Source organism: Nylanderia fulva, unplaced genomic scaffold (genome assembly GCF_048542155.1).
Source record: "Nylanderia fulva isolate GAGA-0341 unplaced genomic scaffold, ASM4854215v1 Scaffold90, whole genome shotgun sequence".
NCBI classification, from domain to species: Eukaryota; Metazoa; Arthropoda; class Insecta; order Hymenoptera; family Formicidae; genus Nylanderia; species Nylanderia fulva.
In genome coordinates, this window is record NW_028191027.1 from 133327 (window position 1) to 155065 (window position 21739).

At 30.4% G+C, this 21739-nt stretch overlaps 1 protein-coding gene across 2 annotated transcripts; it reads left to right on the forward strand.

Moving 5' to 3' along the window:
• Positions 1-1599: 1599 nt before the first annotated feature.
• On the forward strand, positions 1600-18892 carry Hrb87F (Heterogeneous nuclear ribonucleoprotein at 87F). 2 transcript variants are annotated; one of them, XM_085489878.1, is made up of 7 exons: positions 1600-1795; positions 2391-2602; positions 2741-3053; positions 5145-5397; positions 5858-6073; positions 6778-6953; positions 18175-18892. In XM_085489878.1, the coding sequence occupies exons 1-6, from the start codon at positions 1775-1777 to the stop codon at positions 6912-6914; spliced, it is 1152 nt and encodes a 383-aa protein (XP_085346004.1). In that variant the 5' UTR covers positions 1600-1774; the 3' UTR covers positions 6915-6953; positions 18175-18892. The 2 variants fall into 2 exon arrangements, with proteins under 2 accessions (XP_085346004.1, XP_029178054.2); XM_029322221.2 differs by lacking the exon at positions 18175-18892 and adding an exon at positions 9499-10195.
• Positions 18893-21739: the final 2847 nt, after the last annotated feature.

Genomic DNA, 21739 nt, shown 5'->3' on the forward strand with positions numbered 1-21739 from the left:
GATACCTACTCAAATGAGTAGTACTCAAATCGTCTGAGCGATACTACTCATATGAGTACTCCAAAAGTATCGATATACTTACTCATATCGATACTTTTTTATTTTTTTATGCAAATGAATTAATGCTGAATGTATATATAATATTTTACTTGATTGTTTATTTTATATAGTCTAATAAAACACGTTAAATACTTTTATTTCTTTATTAATGATAATTGTTAAACAAAAAAGTCATCTTTTGGAAGATTTCCCAAAAAGAGCAATTGCTCTAAATATTTAGGGGACAACTTATTTCTGTTTTGAGTCATAGTTGCACCAGCTTTTGAAAATAAGCATTCACTAAGCACAGATGTTGCAACGACGATAAGATATTGTTGAGCATATTTGTACAAACGAGGAAAAATGACTTTCATGTCTTCCCATTCTGCAAATGGGTTGTTCTTCAAAGATATTACAGGGTTTGATAAATAAAGAGATATTTCATCACTTTGGTGCGTTTCCTGTTTCTTTTTGTGACCATGCACTAGCTCTTTATGATATTTCCAAAAGTCGTATTCCTGTGTTACACTAGACGAAGCATCTTCCTCCGAACTTGGACTACTTTGTTGCTCATAAACCATACTTTTGAGTTTTTGTATGGCTTGCCTGCATGCTGCTGGATCTTGAAAATGGATTCGATACAAGTACTTTTCTATCGATACCGAGTATGTATCGAAAGAATTATTCAATTCTAAAAGTACTCGGTATTGAAACAAAAGTATCGAATACATACTTGTATTTACTTTTATCGAATCATCCCTAGGCGAATTTTAGCAAATGAGGCCGGATCTACAACAGGGAGTCGATTGTGTAACTTTTTCTAAAGTAAAAATGTGAAAAATGAAAATTTTCTTTCAATCACACATCGATTTCATTTTAAAATCAATGCGCGATTGGCGGAAATTTTTCACTTTTCACGTTTTCACTTTCAAAAAAGTTACACAATCGACCCTCAGGTGTAGTAAGCTCTAAACTTTAAGAAATTCACCAATTACAGTCAAGAATGAGAGGAATAATCGACTGTGATTGATCAATTTTTTGAGGCTTAGAGCTTACTGTATCTATTGTAAACCCGGCCTAAACGCTCAAAGTTCGACACAGTCCAACTTTTAGCAAATTACAGCAACGCTGAAATTTAAATTATTTTAAAAGTGTATGGGCCGATTTTTCCAACTTCTCGGTAAGTTTTACCTGATAGGTAGCATATTTTCGTCTCTTTTCAGATAAGTTCTAAAAAAAGAGACAAAGATATGCTACTTGTCGGGTAAAACTTATCAAGAGTTAAAACAACCGGCTAATATCTGAAATGATATATAAATAAAAGAAAATATGTCAATAAAATATAAAATAAAAATAATTATTTCCTCAGTGATAAATTTTATCCCTGGAAACGAAATTCCCTAAACTCGAACCAATCATTGCGCGCGACGTCATCCAGCACGGCTGATTGGACGTTACTTGCGGACCGACCAATCAGCGTCGAGCCGCTCCGCTTTGATTGGTCGGTCCGCAAATGTCAAGCGCAACCTCCCACCCTCTTATCCTCTTCTCCTCCTCTTCTCTTCTTCATACCGGGGTTCACGCCAGTTTGTGCAAGGAATTTTGATCGATTGTTCGTGTCTCGTCGAGCAGCAAAACGCCGTTTTCGCACGTCGGTTCTTCTTTCTCGCGTTCTATTTCTTCTCGTCATTTTTCTCGCACCAGGCGGACCGCGATCTTGTCCAGGTCCCTCAAAATGGTGAAAATGGAGCATGACGTAAGTATCGAAATCTTTCGCCGATCTCCGTCAAGCAAGCTATGCGACGAACCCAAAAATGGCCATCCGAGTCTTAGAAGAATCTCGTTTTATCATTCTTTTGTCATTCTTCGTTCCGTGCAAGCGGAAAAATTTTGAATCACGTGTTCGCCTGACACTGAAAATTTAAGATCGATATTTTTGTTAATATTGTTGCGCAGAAATCTGTTTTTTCATGCAATAGGATGTGACCGAAAGGCCGGTGTCGAGCAACGCCATCAATAATTGATGCAATAATGGCGGGAGGCGATAAAAAAAAAAAAAAAAGAGAGAGAGTGATTTGATCAAAATGATAACAATTTTCTTTAATACTTATTTTAATCCGAATTATAGTTAATAAAAAAATTACTCTACATTTTATTTAAAATTATATACATTTTATTTTATTTAGTACTGTTATAGTAATTTTTTATATATTGAAGATAAAGAAAAATATATATATATATATATATATATTGTATTATAAAATAATATATAAAATATAAAATCAAAATCAAATAGCTTCTAGACTTGATTATTATTTTAATGACTTATAATTCTGTTTAATATTTTTCAGGATAGCAAAAATGAGCCGGAACATGTGAGAAAGCTGTTCATCGGTGGCTTGGATTATAGAACAACGGATGACTCGCTGAAGAAGCACTTTGAGCAGTGGGGAGAGATTGTAGATGTCGTCGTTATGAAGGATCCTAAGACAAAGCGATCCAGGGGCTTTGGTTTTATTACTTATTCTCGTGCTCATATGGTGGATGATGCTCAGAATGCCAGGTAAAGAGGCTTGATTACTCGTATTACTTCTTCCTGATCCTTGCAAACCAAGGAATTCACTTATCTCTGAAGAAATATATCTGTGCAGCAGATATATTCCAGAAAGTTTCTATTTTTACACTGTGATGTCTTTTGTAGACCCCACAGAGTGGACGGAAGAGTGGTGGAGCCTAAGAGGGCGGTACCCAGGCAGGAAATTGGACGGCCGGAAGCCGGAGCCACCGTGAAGAAGCTCTTCGTAGGAGGCCTGAAGGATGATCACGAGGAGGAGGATCTCAGGCAGTATTTCCAGAGCTATGGTAGCATAAACTCGATTAGCATAGTCACCGACAAGGAGACCGGCAAGAAGCGCGGCTTCGGTTTCGTCGAATTCGACGACTACGATCCGGTCGACAAGATTTGCCTCCAACGCAACCACCAGATTCGCGGCAAGCACGTCGATGTTAAGAAAGTGAGGTTTTTTTTTGAAAATTTTAAGTTAAAAATACAATATACACAGAGGATGTTTTATGTTTAAATATACAGGGCTTAAATATAAAATTCAAGGTTTTTATCGAAGAATATTTTAATTATTTTTTTTTTAAATGTGCAGTTGCAAACTGAAATTTTCTTTAATTACAAAACTTTACACCAATTAATAGCTCTCGTTATTCCATGCAAAAAATTATGGTAAGACTTAAAAAATGAGTAATATTCCGAGATTTTTCATATTTTTTGTCAAAATGTGTCAGAATGAAACAAAATATCTTATTTTCGATTATTTAACTCTAATTTTATGCACCAAATATTAAGGAATCGATTTATGTAAGAAAATTTATAGTGGTTCTGTTTAAAAAAGTAATGATGACCTCGAAATGCCTCTGGAATAAGACTGTTTACAACAAGATATTCTCTACAACTTTTTGCATAAAACATTTTTCGATAGAAGTCTTGGTTTTTAAGAGGTTTCAACCCGAAAATTGAAATGGAATATCCTGTATAAAAAACATCGTCTGTTATAAACCAACAAAAGTTGTTTGGTTTTGAAGAAAAAAGATCGATAGTTTTGAATTTTGATTAAGATCATTTTTCAAACTCATTTCAAGACATAAATTAATACAATTGTCGCTCGTATATTGAAAACAAAGTGATAAATATAAGGCCAACTTATCGAGCTGAATATTCGAGATGTTCAGTCAACTACCATTTATTACATGTATAAATTATAAAACTACAGTCATTATATTAAAACTAACGCAAATTACAATCATTCTATAAACGTTTCGACCGCACGCGGTCTTCTTCAGTATAATTATTGAAATATAAATTCTTACAATTCACATAATATCGAAATTTAATTATAGTTATTCAGAATCAAGAGTTTTTGAGTAATTAACGCGTGTTTCAATCCGTCCTGTCCAACAATGTTCGCCTCGATATGATCCCTGATTTTGTTCAGATCTCGGATAGTTTCATCGTTAATATGCGAGAAATTAACCCGTTCCGTAGGCGCTGCGATTTATAAAAAAATTACCGATCAACGCATGTCCAAATTATAATATGTATCCCCTACAATTGGTAGTATGCTTACCTATCATCGTTCTTCTTGATAATTTTGCTACTTATTAACCGTTATTAAGGATGACACATAACAAACCAACAATACAGAAAGACAGCTCATTTTAAACTCTACTTGATCGGAGAGCGTGTCACACTATCCGAGATCTGAACAAAATCAGGGATCATATCGAGGCGAACATTGTTGGACAGGACGGATTGAAACACGCGTTAATTACTCAAAAACTCTTGATTCTGAATAACTATAATTAAATTTCGATATTATGTGAATTGTAAGAATTTATATTTCAATAATTATACTGAAGAAGACCGCGTGCGGTCGAAACGTTTATAGAATGATTGTAATTTGCGTTAGTTTTAATATAATGACTGTAGTTTTATAATTTATACATGTAATAAATGGTAGTTGACTGAACATCTCGAATATTCAGCTCGATAAGTTGGCCTTATATTTATCACTTTCATTTCAAGACCTTTTTTAATTTAATCATCTTAAGTTTTTATATAAATCAATTCCTTACAATTTTTTGCATAAAAAGTTATAAGGGTAGGTTGATCAAAAAATAAATAAATTTGAGATATTTTACACAGTTTCGAGGGGGACATAAGGTATGATGGCAAAAAACTGAATATTTTACATTTATGTCAAAAAATCAATAACTTCGAACCTTTATAACTCAAAAAATACTCCATAAAGAAATACTTTTATTATAGTGTTTTGGAAAGCTCTCGAGATTAGCTACAAAAATAGGTAATAAAAAATAAGTGGTTCTGTTTAAAAAAATTGAAAGTTAACCTTTACGTGACCTTCAAGCAACTATTCAAGGTCAAATTAATGGCACCATCTTACGTCCCCCTCGAAACCATACAACTCTTATCTGAAACTTTTACAATAAAAAATCAAAAAATTATTTAGGACGGGACATTAAAATAAGACACCCTGTATTTTGTAAATCTTCATTAACCTTCATTAATCTTCACGCAGGCTTTGAGCAGAGCCGAGATGGCGTCCGCGTCCGGGGGTGGCGGCGGCGGAGGCGGCGGTAGCCGCGGCGGTCAGGGCGTGGGCAGAGGGCCGCGTAGCGGCAACCAGGGTGGCGGCAGCTGGGGAGGACGCGGCAGCGGTGGCGGTGGCGGCGGCGGTGGCGATTGGAACAACGGCGGCAATCAGGGCGGATACGGCGGTGGAGGTAATCAAGGCTGGGGCGGAAATGGACCGTGGGAGAATCAGAACCAAGGTAAAGGTCAGGTTCGCGGACGGAGACGAAGTACTCCCGGCTAACTACTCTTGAATGAAGTGGATTTCGGTTCTCTCATACAGAGTGTCCCGTAGGAAATTGCTGAAACTAATTGGCTGTCATATTTTAATGCATGCAGTTATTGAGAGAACAAAAATTGTGTTGGAAAGAGGAAAGTCTGCGATTTTTAATGGATATAAATAAAATGTTTGTATACCAGTTTATTTTATTGAAAAAGAGTAATGAAAAAAATGCTACTAAATTTTCTTATTTGACTTAATACCTAGAAAATCATTTTTCTATAAGAACTGTGAGTAGGATACCCTAAACTAATTTGCATGAGAAACGTTGCAACTGAACTTTTCTAAATTTTAAGGCTCCCTTTTTATTTTTAGATGACATAAATAATGTTTAAAAAAAGAAAATAAAAATATATTGACGATGTATGTTTTTTTTAAAGGTGGAGGATGGAATCAGGGCGGACAAGGCGGTTATAACAGCGGCGGCAATTGGAGCAACGACAACTTCGGTGGCGGATATCAGCAGGGCTACGGCGGCGGTCCTGTGCGCAATAATTTCAACTCTGGCGGCAGATCGGCGCCCTACGGCGCGAATTCAGGCCCCAGCGGCCGGCAATCCGGCGACTCGAGATGGCTGCCGCCCTTCGGCGGACAAGGTTACTCTTCATCTTTGAAACTCGAGAGTGTGTCTTGGTTGCTTTTCGCCATTCTTTATTCCCCTCGCGCTAACTACGCCTTCTTTGTTTAACAAGAATTTCAAGAGCGATACTAACAACATCTCTGGGTTGTATCTGATACTTGTGACAATTTTATAATTATTTAATTTATATATTTTTATGTGGTTATTTAGTTATAATTATATAGTTTTATATTATTTATGTATTACATTATTATAACTTTTAATTATTTTATAACAATGTTTCCGTTACATAAGTCGAGGATCATCTTATCTTTTCACTGTAATAACACAGTAGCAATGTTCATTTTTCCATTTATCTTTTTTTCTCAATATTAATTCATAAAAATTAATATATATATATATATTAATTTTAATATATTAACATATTAATATATATTAATATATTAACACAATATATTAATATATATTAATATACTATATAGTATACTATATAGAATAAATTAAAATATATTTCTCATATTCTTTCAATTAATTATCACTTATGTATTCACCCAATCATTAGCAGTTCAAATTTAATATATCAGGATCACACATTTTTACGTCGTATTCTGTATTGTGTGACTTCCAACTTCATGTATTGCTATTTTGTGTGAGTTTTGTGTGACTATCAACCTTTTCACGTTACAATAGACCATCTTTTACATTTTATGATGCTTGCAGGACCGATGGGTGGCGGAAATTCCGGTGGCGGCGGCGGCGGATACGGAAATCAAGGCGGATATGGCGGAAATTCCCTTGGTGGTGGAAACATGGGTGGCGGCGGCGGTGGAGGTGGCGGCAGCGGGAGGAGATATTAAAAAAGGAAGAGCATATAGCGATCCGAACCTCTCTTACTGGTGAGCAATTATTTATATATATATATATAATTTTAGAGTATAATATTATTCTAGGCTGCTTATCTTTTTATCGCGAGGTTCCGGAATTGTCGAGTAATTTTTATCCCTCGGATTTTTTTCTTATCTTTGGTTTAAGAAATATTTTTTTAAGCTCCTGGCTCCTCATCGACCATGTTAGATTGTGACGTCAGAGGCAAGAAAACGTACTCTAAAAATTTTTAGATGATATTTTGAAATAAAAAGATACTTTGATGAAACAAAGTTATCTAATGATGTCAAAATATCAAAATGACATCATTAAATGTCAAAATGACGTATGCTTGCATACGTAAGTGGGTATTCTTTTCTTTTTATAATCAACAATTATATCTCGAAAACCACTCAAGTAGCAAACTGACGTCATTAGACGTCGAAATGACGTTATTTTGACATTTAATGATGTCGGTTTGCTACTTAGATAGTTTTTGAGATATTTTAAAAGTGTGTTAAGGTCATCTGAAATACTATTTCATGGAAATATCTTTGATTTCGAAATGGTATCTAACAAGAATTTTTAACGTGTTTTCTCGTCTCTGACATCACAATCTGACAACTGAGCGCAGTGAGGCCCGGGAGCTCCTTATGATACATGTATGTATTACCAAAACAGATTATCCTTTTAATATAATATATTTATAAATATAATCATTATATTTTTTTTTAGTAAGAAACGATTCTTTAAGAATGATTATGATCTTTTATGGTTTTATGGTGTGCAAACGACGAATTAGAGCGCAGAGTTGTCTAACAATTGTTGCATCCCCATTGCATCATTTTTATTTGACGTAGCTAGAATTAATCTGGCTATATTTAGCAGCGAAACAATTCGATAGCGTTTTTCTTTTTTTTCTTTTTTTGTAATCGACACATTTCCGAGCGAAGCTTAGAAGTGTAGAATAGATGAGGAGCTTAGATGGAGAGATAGTAAATTAGTTTTGTCTATATATATATATTTCTATGAGTGTAAAGAATATTTACTATATACTTATATATATATATATATATATATATATATATATATATATATTTTTTTTACATAATAAATAAATAAATATATATATATATATATATATATTTAATAAGTAGGTTATAATAATTATATATAACTGTATATTTCACTCTAACGAGCGAGATAAGAAGTGACGAGAAATTTCTCTTGAGGAATTTACTTAGTGCTTTCGCAATTCTCAAATTTGTGTACTAGGACCTCCGAGGGTCTCCAGGGTCAAGGATTTAAGAATCTCGGAATACGAGGTTTTTTTTGAGAATCTTAGGGAAGTCTAGAAGAAATATGTATTTCTTCAATTTTTACGGATTCAGTTATATAGACTGGATTAGATGTAATATTGTAAATTTTAAGATAGATCTGAATATTTTGGAGATGTCGAGCATCGCACAATTTATTTCCTTGGATTTTAATATTTTGCCTTATAAAATCAAGAATATAATTATAGATCAGAAAATTTGTAACTCACGAATTTTTTTGAAAGAGTAGAAAAGAGATTTTAAGAATCGGAATATTTTAAAATCTTTTAAGATTTAAATTATTGAACCATTATGAGAGATTCTAAGTATCAATAAAATAAATTTAGAATTAGAATAAATGTTTTCCAACAAATTATACAAAAAAAAAATAAAAACATTAGTAACATTTCAGCTACAATTTCATACATTTAAATTATTAATAATCACAATTTTTCTATATTTTAAATTATTATAGTGATTCCGAACAGATAATAATGATTTGTCATTTTATCTTATATTTTTTCTTTGTTTTATTGAAAAAATATACAATATATACATAAAAAATTATAAAAATATATATAAAGATAGAAGTGTAAAACTAATAGCAGTAATATTGATTATACTATTAATAATTTGGAAAATTAAATAAAATATATTTTATTACTCTTAGAATTAATTTAGTTTTAAAATCTTACATACTAGAACATAATTTAATGTAATGTTGTTGCTGGAAAACTTCTAAATGTCAAAAACTCCAATAGGGAGTCTCAATATCTTTATTTAAAAATTTTCAAATTTAGTTCAATAAAATTTAGACACCTAGAAACTCTCTTTAGTTAAAATTTTATATATGTAAAACTTCCAAAGAGATTCTATAAATTCGAATGTCTAGAAAAAGAAGAGTTGAGATATGTAGAAATTCAAGGATTTATATATAAATTGTCTACTTGGGTAAATTCAAAAAGATGTTTTCTTTAAATTTTTCAAATTTTAAATAGAAAAATCTGAAGAATTTTTAAAATATAAGAAAATCCGAGAAAATAGTTTTAAATTAAATTATCTAAGAAAAAGGAAAAGAACGAAGAAGAGAGTAGAATATTTGATTCCTAAAATTCAAGATGGACATTTTCTCGCAAAAATATGAACATTAAAAGAAAAGATCCAAAGATTCGATAAATTCTTTGCTCGCGACCCGACCGCGGTCCTTTGCACAGCCTCACAGGGAGTTTGACTAACGGATTTCTTGACTTTTGAACCTCAGGTGAAGCTACTACTCCTACTACTACTTGTCTTCTAGTCGCCAGTACTTCTGTACTGTTTAGTATCGGAAGCAGGCAGGCAGGCAGGCTATCAGGCTAGAAAGAGAGAGAGAGAGAGAGAGAGAGAAAGAGAGAGAAACAAGACAACGAACAGGCAGAAACTCAGAAAACTGTCAGGCAGGCAGGACAATCAGGATACAGGACAAAGATAAAAAGAGAAAGAGACAGAGAATCATCAGTTAGCTTGCAGTGAGAGAGGTTTACTACTATGCCTATCCCTTTCTAATCTTGCGTCTGATTTCCCTTTCCCTTCCATTCCACCTTTCCACTCATTGTAAACACATTCTCGCACCATCTCTCGCCGAGTGTCCTTTTTTCGAATATCCGGGTTCTCATCAAGTATCGATTGGCCAGGAAAAAAGGAAGTTTGTGTTTAAGTATAAAGGAAGATAATTTATAGGAGGAGAAAACGCGAGAGGGAGAGAGAAAGAGCATATATATATATATATAATATACATGTAGCGAGAGAGACAGCAACAGAAGACAGATAAGTGTATACCTCAGCGTTTCTTTTTTTCTTGTAGGAACTAGGATTAATTAATTAGGAAGTATAATTGAACTTAATTATTTTACGAATCTGTGTAATTGTTTAAGCGCTTGCAAGTCGACGAAATAAAAGTGGAGAAACCTTTTTCTTTAGCATGTTTTATATTTTCTGACGCCAGAGGGCGATAGTAGTTATAAGCTCAGGTTCAAGGACCTATGAAAGGGACGCAAACGGGGTCTAGAAACGGAAACTTGTCGTCCAAAACATCTTTCTTTTGCAACTTCGAAGTTTCATTGCTTCATGATCTCATTAGAAAAGTATATATATACACATATAAAGAATACAATTATATATTGAAACTTCTTAAGATAATCTCTTCCAAGTTGCACAATAAAGATTCAGGTGATTCTGACAGATCAGGATTATTATAGGCAAAATTGATATCTCATACGCCTCAAAGAGAGCTTGTAAGATGTATCGTCGACTTTTGTAGTCAATGAAAGAAAAAGAAAAAAATGTCACCGATATGTCTCGGGGCGCGTCGATGTTCAAATGTGTAATCCGCAATATTATAAATCATTTGTGTGTATAGAAAAAAAATCTCAATCCCACTTTTCTATAGTTCTTTTCGTCGCGAGGAATCTCACGAATTCGACTCGCGAGCCTTTTCCCCTGTTGCACTATCTCCTTGTCATGATTATATGTAGATAGTGATGCACACTTTGTAAAGCATTTGAACGTAAAATATTATCTAAAATTAAGAGCTTTGGCAAATTAATTAAGTTTGAAACAAGCTTTGATTTGATAAGATTAATAATATTAGCAACTTTGAAGAACTTGAAGTTTTCTTTAAAATCTTAAAATTTTTTAAAGTGAAGTCGCGTTTTTTGAGACATCCTTTTTTCGTTTTTTTTTTAATTTTTAAAATTTAAATTATTAAATTTAAAAAAAATTTAATATTTATATAACATTGCTTGGAAATTTATGTAAGAGAGAAAAAAATTGTCATTACTAGAAAATAATAGATAGAAAAATTCACGAAATATTGGAAAATCTTTATTTGAAATATAAAGATTTCCACATTCAACGAGATCCGATCCGTTCTTCTTATCCTCCCCAATCAGTTTTTCCATCCTTAAAACCTAAAAGTGACGTCAAAGGTACTAGAGTAGTTAGTCTAGTGCAGTTTGTGGATCCCAAATGTAGTAACGAAGATTAGCAGCTTAAATGCCAGGAAGAAGCTAGAAGGCAGGCAGGTAGCAGAAAGAAAGAAAAAAGTAAGAGAGAGAGAGAGAGAGAGAAAGGATTCTCAGGCTGGAACAGAGACAGGACTAGTGTTCGCGCGCTAGGCTTCTCGCTCTAGCCTCTATTATACGAATCACAGGTAGGAATGTTAAGATCTCATTTGCTTAGACATACATATAATACGTATAAATATACATATATATATATATATATATATACAAGATGTACGATGATAATCGCCCCATCTCTTGTGTGTAGATAGAGTTAAGGCTCCTGATTCTCCTCATTGATTATGTTGGAATTGTGACGTCAGAGGTAAGAAACACGCTAAAATTCTTGTTAGATGCCATTTAGAAATCAAAGATATTTCCATGAAATAATACTTCAAATGGCCTTAGCTCACTCTTAAAATATCTTGAAAACTACCCAAGTAGTAGACTGACGTTATTAGACGTCAAAATGATGTCATTTTGACATTTAATGACGTCATTCTAACATTTAATGACGTCATTTTGATATTTAATAACGTCAAATGACGTCTAATGACGTCAATTTGCTACTTACATAGTTTTTGAGATATAATTGTTAATTATAAAAGAAAAAGAATGACGTTTATAGCGTCATTCTTACGTCAAAATGACGTATGCTTGCTAAATGGGTATCCTTTTCCTTTTATAATCAACAATTATTGTAAAATTACTGTAATATAGGGCCCAGTCTATATCTGGTCTTTGTACATGTGCAGTCATTCTGCATGACAAATCACAGTCATTTTACGGTTGATTGATTATTATTAAGACAAAATAATAGTTTTTATTATATTCTAAGAATGCTAAAGTCATCTAAAATAGTGTTTCATCGAAATATCATCATTTAAAAATGACAGCTAAGACTTTTCAGCGTGTGCTTTTTTACTTCTGACGTTACAATCTGACATGTCTATATACAAACGAGAAGTGGAACGATTTTTATCAGACACCCTGTACATACACACATACAGGATGTCTCGAAAGTCATGAATAATAAAGATATGTCATGAAAGTTCGGGAAAGATAAAATAATGAAAGTGCATGCAATTTTTTAATTTAATAGGTAGCAACTTTTTTTAATACTATACAAATGAGATTCACGAACAGACGATTTTAACCATTGTTTATTTTCATAATCAAATATTTAAACCTTTAAAAACTTATTTTGGAAAACAAGATATACACATTTTTCATTATTTAATTTTTCACGAATTTTCGCGCTGCAATTTTATTATTCTTATATCATTTTATTATCGAATTTTGAGACACCCTGATATGTACATATATATAGGGTCTTAAATGGTAAAAACTGTGTGCATGATGTATTACAGTGTTGTTTTACAGTATCCTTCAGGCGTCTCTACGTTGTATTTGGTATGCTGTATACCAGAGTTATTGTTTAGAAAACTTTATGGAAGTTTAATGAATTGAAAAGAATCGGTTGAAAAGCTCTTTATTCTCTATATATTTTTTAAGAAGAAATTAGAGAAATCATGAAATGCTGAGAAATATTTTTAAAAATCACTATATAATAAGATACATTCTTAGAATAGATAAATACGTAGAATAGAAAAAAAACCGCTTAAATAATATAAAAGTATATAAATTATTTAGTTAGTATATATTTAGTATTTAGTTTTTTGTAGGTATCCTTTTTTCTCATATGAATTTTTTTTTATATTTTATGTTTCTATTTTTGTTATACAATTACTAAAAGTAGCCCGAAGTGGGACATATTCAAGAACGCAGAACCATTTAAATATTTTCACAGAAACATTTAATTTTGTATTAAACAAAGCTTAAAATTATATATTATATTATTAGGAATTTTTTATTCGTGCTTTTATCTCGTTCAGCATTTAATAAATTTTTATTACTTACTTAAAAATATATAGTGCGTGTATGTATGTGTGTACACACAAGATATTTATTTTTAACTGAAAGTTCCTAGTTCTTAACTAACCATGTTGGAATTGTGACGTCAAAGGCGAGAAACACACGCTAATTTTTACAATTAGATGCCCTTTTGGGAAAAGAATAGTTTCTGAGGTATTTTAAAAGTATACTAAAGCCATCTGAAATAGTGTTTTATTGAAATATATTTTCATTTAAAAATAGCATGTAAGAATTTTCAGTATGTTTCATGTTTTCTCGCCTGACGTCAGAATTTAATATGGTCGCTCTAGGAGCTTTAATTTTTACGAAACATACTAAAACAGGTTAATTTTGTAAAAGTTAGTCGGAAATGAAAATAAATTAGGATGGGAGAAGTTTTTAAATAAACATCCTTGTACATATACAGGGAGGGGCAAAAGTTACAGAACAAAATATCTCGGAGAATATTGATTTAATAAAAAAATATTTTAACCAAAAAGAGTAGGGCTTAAAAAAAACTACTTGGTAATGATATTTGTTTGACCATGAAATGACCTCGAAAAACCCGGTCAAGATCAACATGAATATTTTAAATGGAACCTACTTTTTATTACATATTTTTGTAGCTAATGAGACCTTTCCAAAAACATTATAATAAAATATTTTTTCTTAAGCACTTTTCAAGTTATAAGACTTGAAAGTTATCTCCTGTTCTCTCCCTGTATACAGATTGAAAAAAGTTTAAAAAAAAATAATTTTTTTATTTAGAAAATAAATCATAAAAATTTCTTTTACTTATTTTAACTCTCTCTTACAAAATAAATACGTAAGAATAAAATTTACATTTGTTCAATATTAAAATTTAACTGGAAAAATGACAAAATTTCGATATTGATGTCGTTATTAATGTAAAAAGTGTACGTTTTCATATTTCTGCCGATTCCTTTTGATTCAGCTTTCTTTCGAAAAAGAAAGAGAAGGGCTTAGATTTTGATGGAGGGTCATTTACGTTTTGTATCGCTGTTGCATCGTTGCTTATTATATTTTTCCTCTTCTTTTTTTCATTTCTCTTTCATACCAATGTTCCCGTATGCACAAAAAGTCTTTCTATAAAAAAAAATTGCATTTGGAGCTTTTCGAAACAGGACTTTTCATAGACACGATATGCTTTTCTTTTTTTATGTGTCGCGTTCGAGGAGAATTAGGATTCTGTATATATAGTAAAGACTTTTATAGTTTTTTATAGTTTATTATAGTAATGATTTGAAGGATCTTAGGCAATAATTCAAACACATTTTTTGGAAAACAAAATTGAAAAACTTATTTATATTTAAAAATAATTTATTTATGCGTGTACATGTTTATTATATATTATTAAACATGTACAGGGTGTCCCATTTTATCCCTCTTACACAGCAAAATATCTCTTGAACAGTTCAGACAAAAGTTATAGGATTTCAAAGAGAAAAGAAGTTGGCATTACTAACTTTTTCTTAAAAAGTGATTTTTTTTTTTATCAAGATCATTTTTTTAAAATGAGACAACCATTTTTTTATATAAATCGATTCCTCCCGCAAATTTTGATGTAAAATTTTGTTATAAGAATAGGAGAGCAAAAAATGAATAATTTAAAGGTTTTTGATACTTAAATTTGCCATAATTTTACATAAACTATAAAATCTTATCTCAATACTTTTATACACACGATAACGAGAGGAATCAATTGGTGTAAAGAAAACACATAGTTGTTTGTAAGAAAAAGTATGTAGTTCTTAGTTGCAAATTGCATTTCGGTAGATAAAATCCAACCAGAGTCATCATTGTGATCCTTCTTTATAATATACAATTTTTATGTGAAAAATATTTTTACAAAATTATATTTTTAATTTTTTTATAAAATTATATTTTTGAAGCATTTGCCTATTAAGATTATATGTCGTCTTGTTTATAATATATATAAATTATATTTCATAAAAAAAGAATTACACTTATATAAAGAACAAAATTTTATATTCTATTTTGCATTTTTCAAAAAATTAATTTTCAAAAATATAAGAAGAAAATTCAAATATATTCTCAAAGATTTATGTATAACTTGAATCTTTACCCAGGCAGCAACGTCACGTGATTTTCACGTTAATTTTTGGTCAGTCGTAACGTCATTTATAAATACGTAATAATAACGTAAAAATGACGGGAATAAGTCACAGCCCACAGACGTCATAACGAGATGTGAAAATGACGTGTTATTATAATCCTTTTTTTACTTTATTTTGACATAAGAAAGACGTCATTTTCAATATTTTGGAAAAAATAAAAAAAATATATAGTACATATTTATTTCACATTTATTTATTGCTGATATGTAATTTAAATACATTATATATAATATATATTTCTTTGTTATATATATATGTATGTATGTATGTATATATATATATATATATATATTTATATTTGTTGAATGAGATGGACTATACAATGTTTGAGGATCACCATTAAAAGAACTCAGTGTATCAGATGTTGCACTTTGTTGAATACTTTTTGAAGTTTCTAAAAAATATGTAAAATATGTAAATATTTGTTTTTAAATAATATAGAGTTCATTTATTGTTTATTTATCTACTCTGAGTAACTTGTAAAATATTATTGTTTCTATCTTTACTTGAGCTCGATTTTTATCTTTTTTATTTAGTGTCAAAACTATAAATAAACAAAGGAGTAGATCTATATATTTCGTAATGTTAAAATCAAGGAAAGCAATTCTTAATTAATATACATAATTATAAATCTATCTATTTCTATAGTTAACCAAAATTAATATTATTATATATTGATATATAATGATCATAACTAATTAATATATCAAACTTACGTGATGATGAAGGTGATGCTTCATCATTATTTACCTTGTCATTTAATCTGGCAATCTTTGGTGGTGGTGGAAGTTTATGCTTCTCAGATAAAGCCTCGTTTTCATCATCACTGCTGCTGTATATTAATTTTTTTGATTTATGGATTGTTCTCTTTAATGGCAAAGCCTCATCAACTTCACTTTGACAATCAGACGTTATCTGTACTTGTCTGATTTTACTTTGTGCTTTACTATAATCATCTACAATACAATTATACATACATAAAGATAAATATTTTATAGAAAATTTTGTAATTTATACATTACCAGTTTCAAAAAAACAGCGTTTAATTTAAAAAATTTTCCAAGAACCATCTTTTTCTGGGACTATGCCTTTTTTAACAGCCTTATCATATTGAGAATGAAATTTATAAGGTGGCCAGAACACTTCCTGTTTGCGTGGTGTTAACCACTGTTTGCTTACAAGAGCAATACCACCACCACTACCATCTGTAAATTCAATTCCAATAAACGACATTTCTAAACAGTAAATGTCGTTAAACCTACAAATTTTAATACAAATCAATCAATATAAAAAGTTTGATATTTAATAAATATTTTTTGAATAATAATGATATATTTTTTAAAATATTAATTATTTTGAATTATTGAAATTATTGAAATTAAAACATAAGATTTAAAAACAAGTATTTATAGATATTAAAAATTAAAGTAAATGTACAGCTATTATTTTGTATTTCAAAGTTATGTTCCAAAACATCCTCTTCGAGGAAAAGTCCACTGAAAATTTATAATAATAATGTGCATTAGTTTTTTATGTAAAATTTTCTTGGATGTTATTGGAACATAACCCAAATAGCAAACAGAGAAGTTATGATGAATTAAGTATTTTACAAAATAACATACTTAAATACTGCAACATTTGTCTTCAAGTATTTATGAGAAAAAATATGTTAATATAAAGATAATAAACTTGTATTAGATATACTTACCAACAAATAAACCGTAAATTGTATCACGCAAAGCACAGAATAGAAACCTGTACTTGGCATAAAAAAGGCGCGTACAACGTACATGAACACTGCCTTCATGCATTAAATTATGTGTGCGTATTTGTCACCTATCTATTTTTTAACACTTAGAAGACATCTTAAAGAAAAAAGATATCTTTCAGACATTTTTATAATGTCTTTCAAATATTTTATAGAAATTTCTATTGAAGTGTAACAAACTGACGTCATTAAATGTCTAATTGACGTCACCTTGCCGTTTAATAACGTCATTCGACGTTAAAATGATATAGAGTTGCTACATGGGAAAAATTTATATAATTATATTAATGACGTTTATGATAAAAAATTATCATTAATATTTTAATATATAATAGATTTTTATATTTCCCATTGACGAATTATAAAAAAAAATGTATATAAAAAAATAGAATTTTTTAAAATCTTAAATGACTTGTTTTAAACGTATTATAAACGTCAGTTATTGGGTATATGACGTCGAGGACCGCTAATCACTACTTATTGACGTGAAAATCACGTAACGTTGCTGCCTGGGTAATGGTCCATTTTCTCACGTTTACTCTTAGATTACTATTAGATCACTATTTTTCAAAAATTCTTTTAAATTGTGTCCCTTTTTGCTGAGATTCTCGATATTAAGTTGTATTTAGTAGATATTTTAATTAATTCAAACTTTGTTATTTGAAATTCCCTAAAGAATAATTGATCTTTCCGCTGATCTTTTCATGCCCGAGATTCTTCTGAAAAATTTGATACTACTTAAGGATTTAAGAACAAAATGATAACAAGAAAAGAAATTCTCTTAAAAGATAAAAAAATTAATGCTCTTGATGAAGTATCCAATTTGAAAAAAAGCGACTTGGCCGAATTTAACCAACGAACTAGATTTATAAGATGTAAAAGGGATAATTTGAAAAGGACGATAGGACGATTTAGGTTTCGTTTGAGTTCTCTTCTTGAGGGAGACAGGCAGGCCGCGTTTGTTATCGAAACTTTTTTTTACTTTTCACTGTATATTAATTGTTGTCTTTCGTTTTCATTAATTTCTGGTTTACCATTCGGGCTGGTACGCGAAGAGAGCGACTTATCTCCGCCGCCATCCTTCCGAGAATTCGTCGACAGAGGTAAGTTCACATTACAAATCCGCCTCCACGATCTCTAGCGATCCGAAATTTTTTCGAGTCGCTCCAATTATTAATCGAGATGAGGTATTCTTCGAGAAAATCTGAGAATCCAAGTTTTCGAGAATGATCAAGAGAGTAAAGACTTTTTCAAGGCACCTCGTTGGCCATATTAGAATTGATGGCGTCTCTGACGTCACAATCTAACATGGCCGGTGAGGACTCGGGAGCCTTAACGGAATAAAAAAATCTATTAACGGAAATTAAAAAATTAAAAATCTTAATGTTTCAAATAAAACCTGAAAAGTATCAGGCTGTTCTTCCCTGATGAAGTGAACTGAATTGTTCACGTTGGAATCAAACAAAAAGTCTATGCGATTCAAATTCGAAAAAACAAGTTATATTTCAAAATGGAACCTGTTTAAAGATTGAATTTAAATTGTTTGAGGATTTTTTCGAATCGGATGTAGAATCTTGGAATCTGGTTTTTTTAAGGATCTAAACATTTTTTGCATTTACAGCTACAAAATATTAAGTATTTTGTGAAAAGTTTTTAACAGAGCAAAGATCTTAAATATCCTAGAAATTACGATAAATTTCTTAGGATTTTAGGATCTGCTGTATTTAGGATTAGTTGTATTTTTACATATTTAATAAACTTTTTTCTAGTCTACAGAGTTTTGTTTCATTTTCCTCCGAACTCTTGAAATACACGATTGCATATTGTACTCACGCATTATTCTAAAAAATTTATTTAAACCAATTATGACACTCTGTCTGTGATATTTTTTTATGAAATTTAATTAAATATTATAATTAAATATTAGGCGTACAAATTAATTCTCGGTTTTTTTTCAATGAAAATTAACGTTTATTTAAACAAACTTTAGAATAAACTTTAATCAACAAAGTAATACAAAACTATATATATAAAGTAGAATGTACATAAACAGGTCAACTTAAAAACGAGCAAATTATTTAGGTGTATAAATTAAAAAAAAAAAAAAAAAAAAAAAAAAAAAAAAAAAATATATATATATATATATATATACAGTATATATATATATATGTATATTACAGCGAAAAGACGAAATTGTATATAATAAGTATTATTTATTGAAGATAATAATATAATTTATTGACGGATAATATTATATAATAATTAACTACTTTATAAACTGTGCAGTAATGTAAATCATAAAGGTGTTTTTCTCCCACTTGTGCGGTAAAGTAAAATATACATCGTTGAGAAGTAAACTACCTTCTGCATGCTACAACAGCAATCGAAATTCGAACTTTCGTGACTGGCATTACAAAAAATAATTATATGCGTTGTCATCAAAAAATAAATAATATAAATAAATGTGTAAATAATAATTCAATAGTATATTGTGTTTTAAGTGCGGAAAGTTGACAATTGGTCACGAGTGCGGGGGATGGATGCACGAGCCGAAGGCGAGTGCGACCACCCCACACGAGTGAACAATTGTCAATCCGCACGTGATACACATACTATTTTGTATTACAAGTGCAGGCAAAGTGGCTTTGTGCGTGTTTTCTGTGCGCGAGATGGCCGATCGCACGCCACCATCTTGCGGCGTGGGAAATCGGCCGCTTTCCGCACAGAAAACACGCACACAAAGTGCCACTTTGCCTGCACGTGTAATACAAAATTAATTTTTAATTATTATTTACAAAAATAAATTTTTGTTTAATATTAACAAAAATTAATTTTTAATTATTATTTACACATTTATTTATTATTTATTTTTTTTACTATGACAACGCATGTAATTATTTTTTGTAATGCCAGTCACGAAAGTTTGAATTTCGATTGCTGTTTAGCGTGGCTTATTTCTCAACGATTTAATGTATGCCTTACTTTACCGCACAAGTGTGAGAAAAACACCTTTATGACTTACATTAACGCACAGTTTTTAAAGTAGTTAATTATTATATATTATTGTTCAGTAAATAAAATTATTATCTTCAATAAATAATAGTTATCTTATATGCAATTTCGTCTTTTCGCTATAACTTTAAAACAATCGACTTTAAGGCATATGTGTATTAAGTCTTTTTGACTTAAAATGATCCCAAAAAGACAAAATTTCACTGTGGACATCACGTTGCGGGACACCCTGTATATAATATATATATATATATATATATATATATATATATATATATATATATATATAATATAACGGCCGAGAATTAATTTGTATTACACCTAATAATACAACGAAACAAAAAAATAGTACAAAAAGAGAATAACCATTTAATGTAATTTTTAATGCTAAATTTATGATAGAAAAATGTTATTGCAAAAATGAATTTAATATATTTTATATTATAGTATATGTGATGTATAAGAGTTTTATTGCAATCAGTTATTTATTGTCAAGATTCTTAACCCTTAAAAGAAATTAGTTACTATATATAAAAGTATTATATTTTTTGTATTGATTGTTAGTAAAATATTTATCGTTAAATATAGAATCTATTTCGGAAAAGTTACGAATTAGATTATTGAATATTGTCAAATTTTCAATTAATTTTTTCAATTTAAGGATTTTATAAGTTGTTACATATGAATTTAACATAAAAATTGTTTGAAAAATTCAATATGATGGAATCAATAACAGATATTAAAATTAAAATATTTTCAGATTTTTGAAAAAAATTGTACATATATAGAAAAATTATAAGTTTGTTAAATTCGTATAAAAAAAAGGCCGTAACCGGATAAGAAGGACCAATCTGCCCCCAACACGAACCATGCTCATTTTTTTTAATATGATTGCTATCAGTGTAACTGAAAATTTAGCCAAATATTAGCCTTTAATAGTGAACCGTTTTAGTGTAAAAAATAAAATTAAAAGTTTTGAAAGTAATTTTAGGCGTGATACTGAGGCGTGAGTCTGTTTTAAATAATGTAAGTGCTGAGCTGGTTTCGGTATTTTTGATAAATATCATCCGTAAGATAAATAATAAATAATAGCAGCAATTGGACATCAGGAATAAAAAGATACTTTTGTGAGTGTGCCAATGGACGGAAAACAGTTGGCTGCTGTTCACACATTGCTGCCATTATTTATTGTACATTCTATGGACGATATTTATCAAAAATACCGAGACCAGCCTATCACTTATGTACATTATTTAAAACAGACAGCATCACGCTTATCAATGAAGATATAGTGATGAAGATTAATTCGTTCATTGGAATACTGTAAATAATAGTATGAGAGTGATTATCTGAACGGATGTGTATATGTACATCATTATTTTGAGATTCTTTAATAAATATTTGATTTAATACGATTATAGTTTATCCTTTAAATAATTATTTTATTTTATTTTATTTTGTTATTGTTTTAGTGCCTATTTATTTAATCGATTCCGGAAAATTACTTGTAGGATATCAATCCAAGATCCTAAATACAAATATAGCGATGATACAAAAAATCATGATAATTTTGAAAAAAATGCTTTATTTCTCAAAAATACCGCTTAT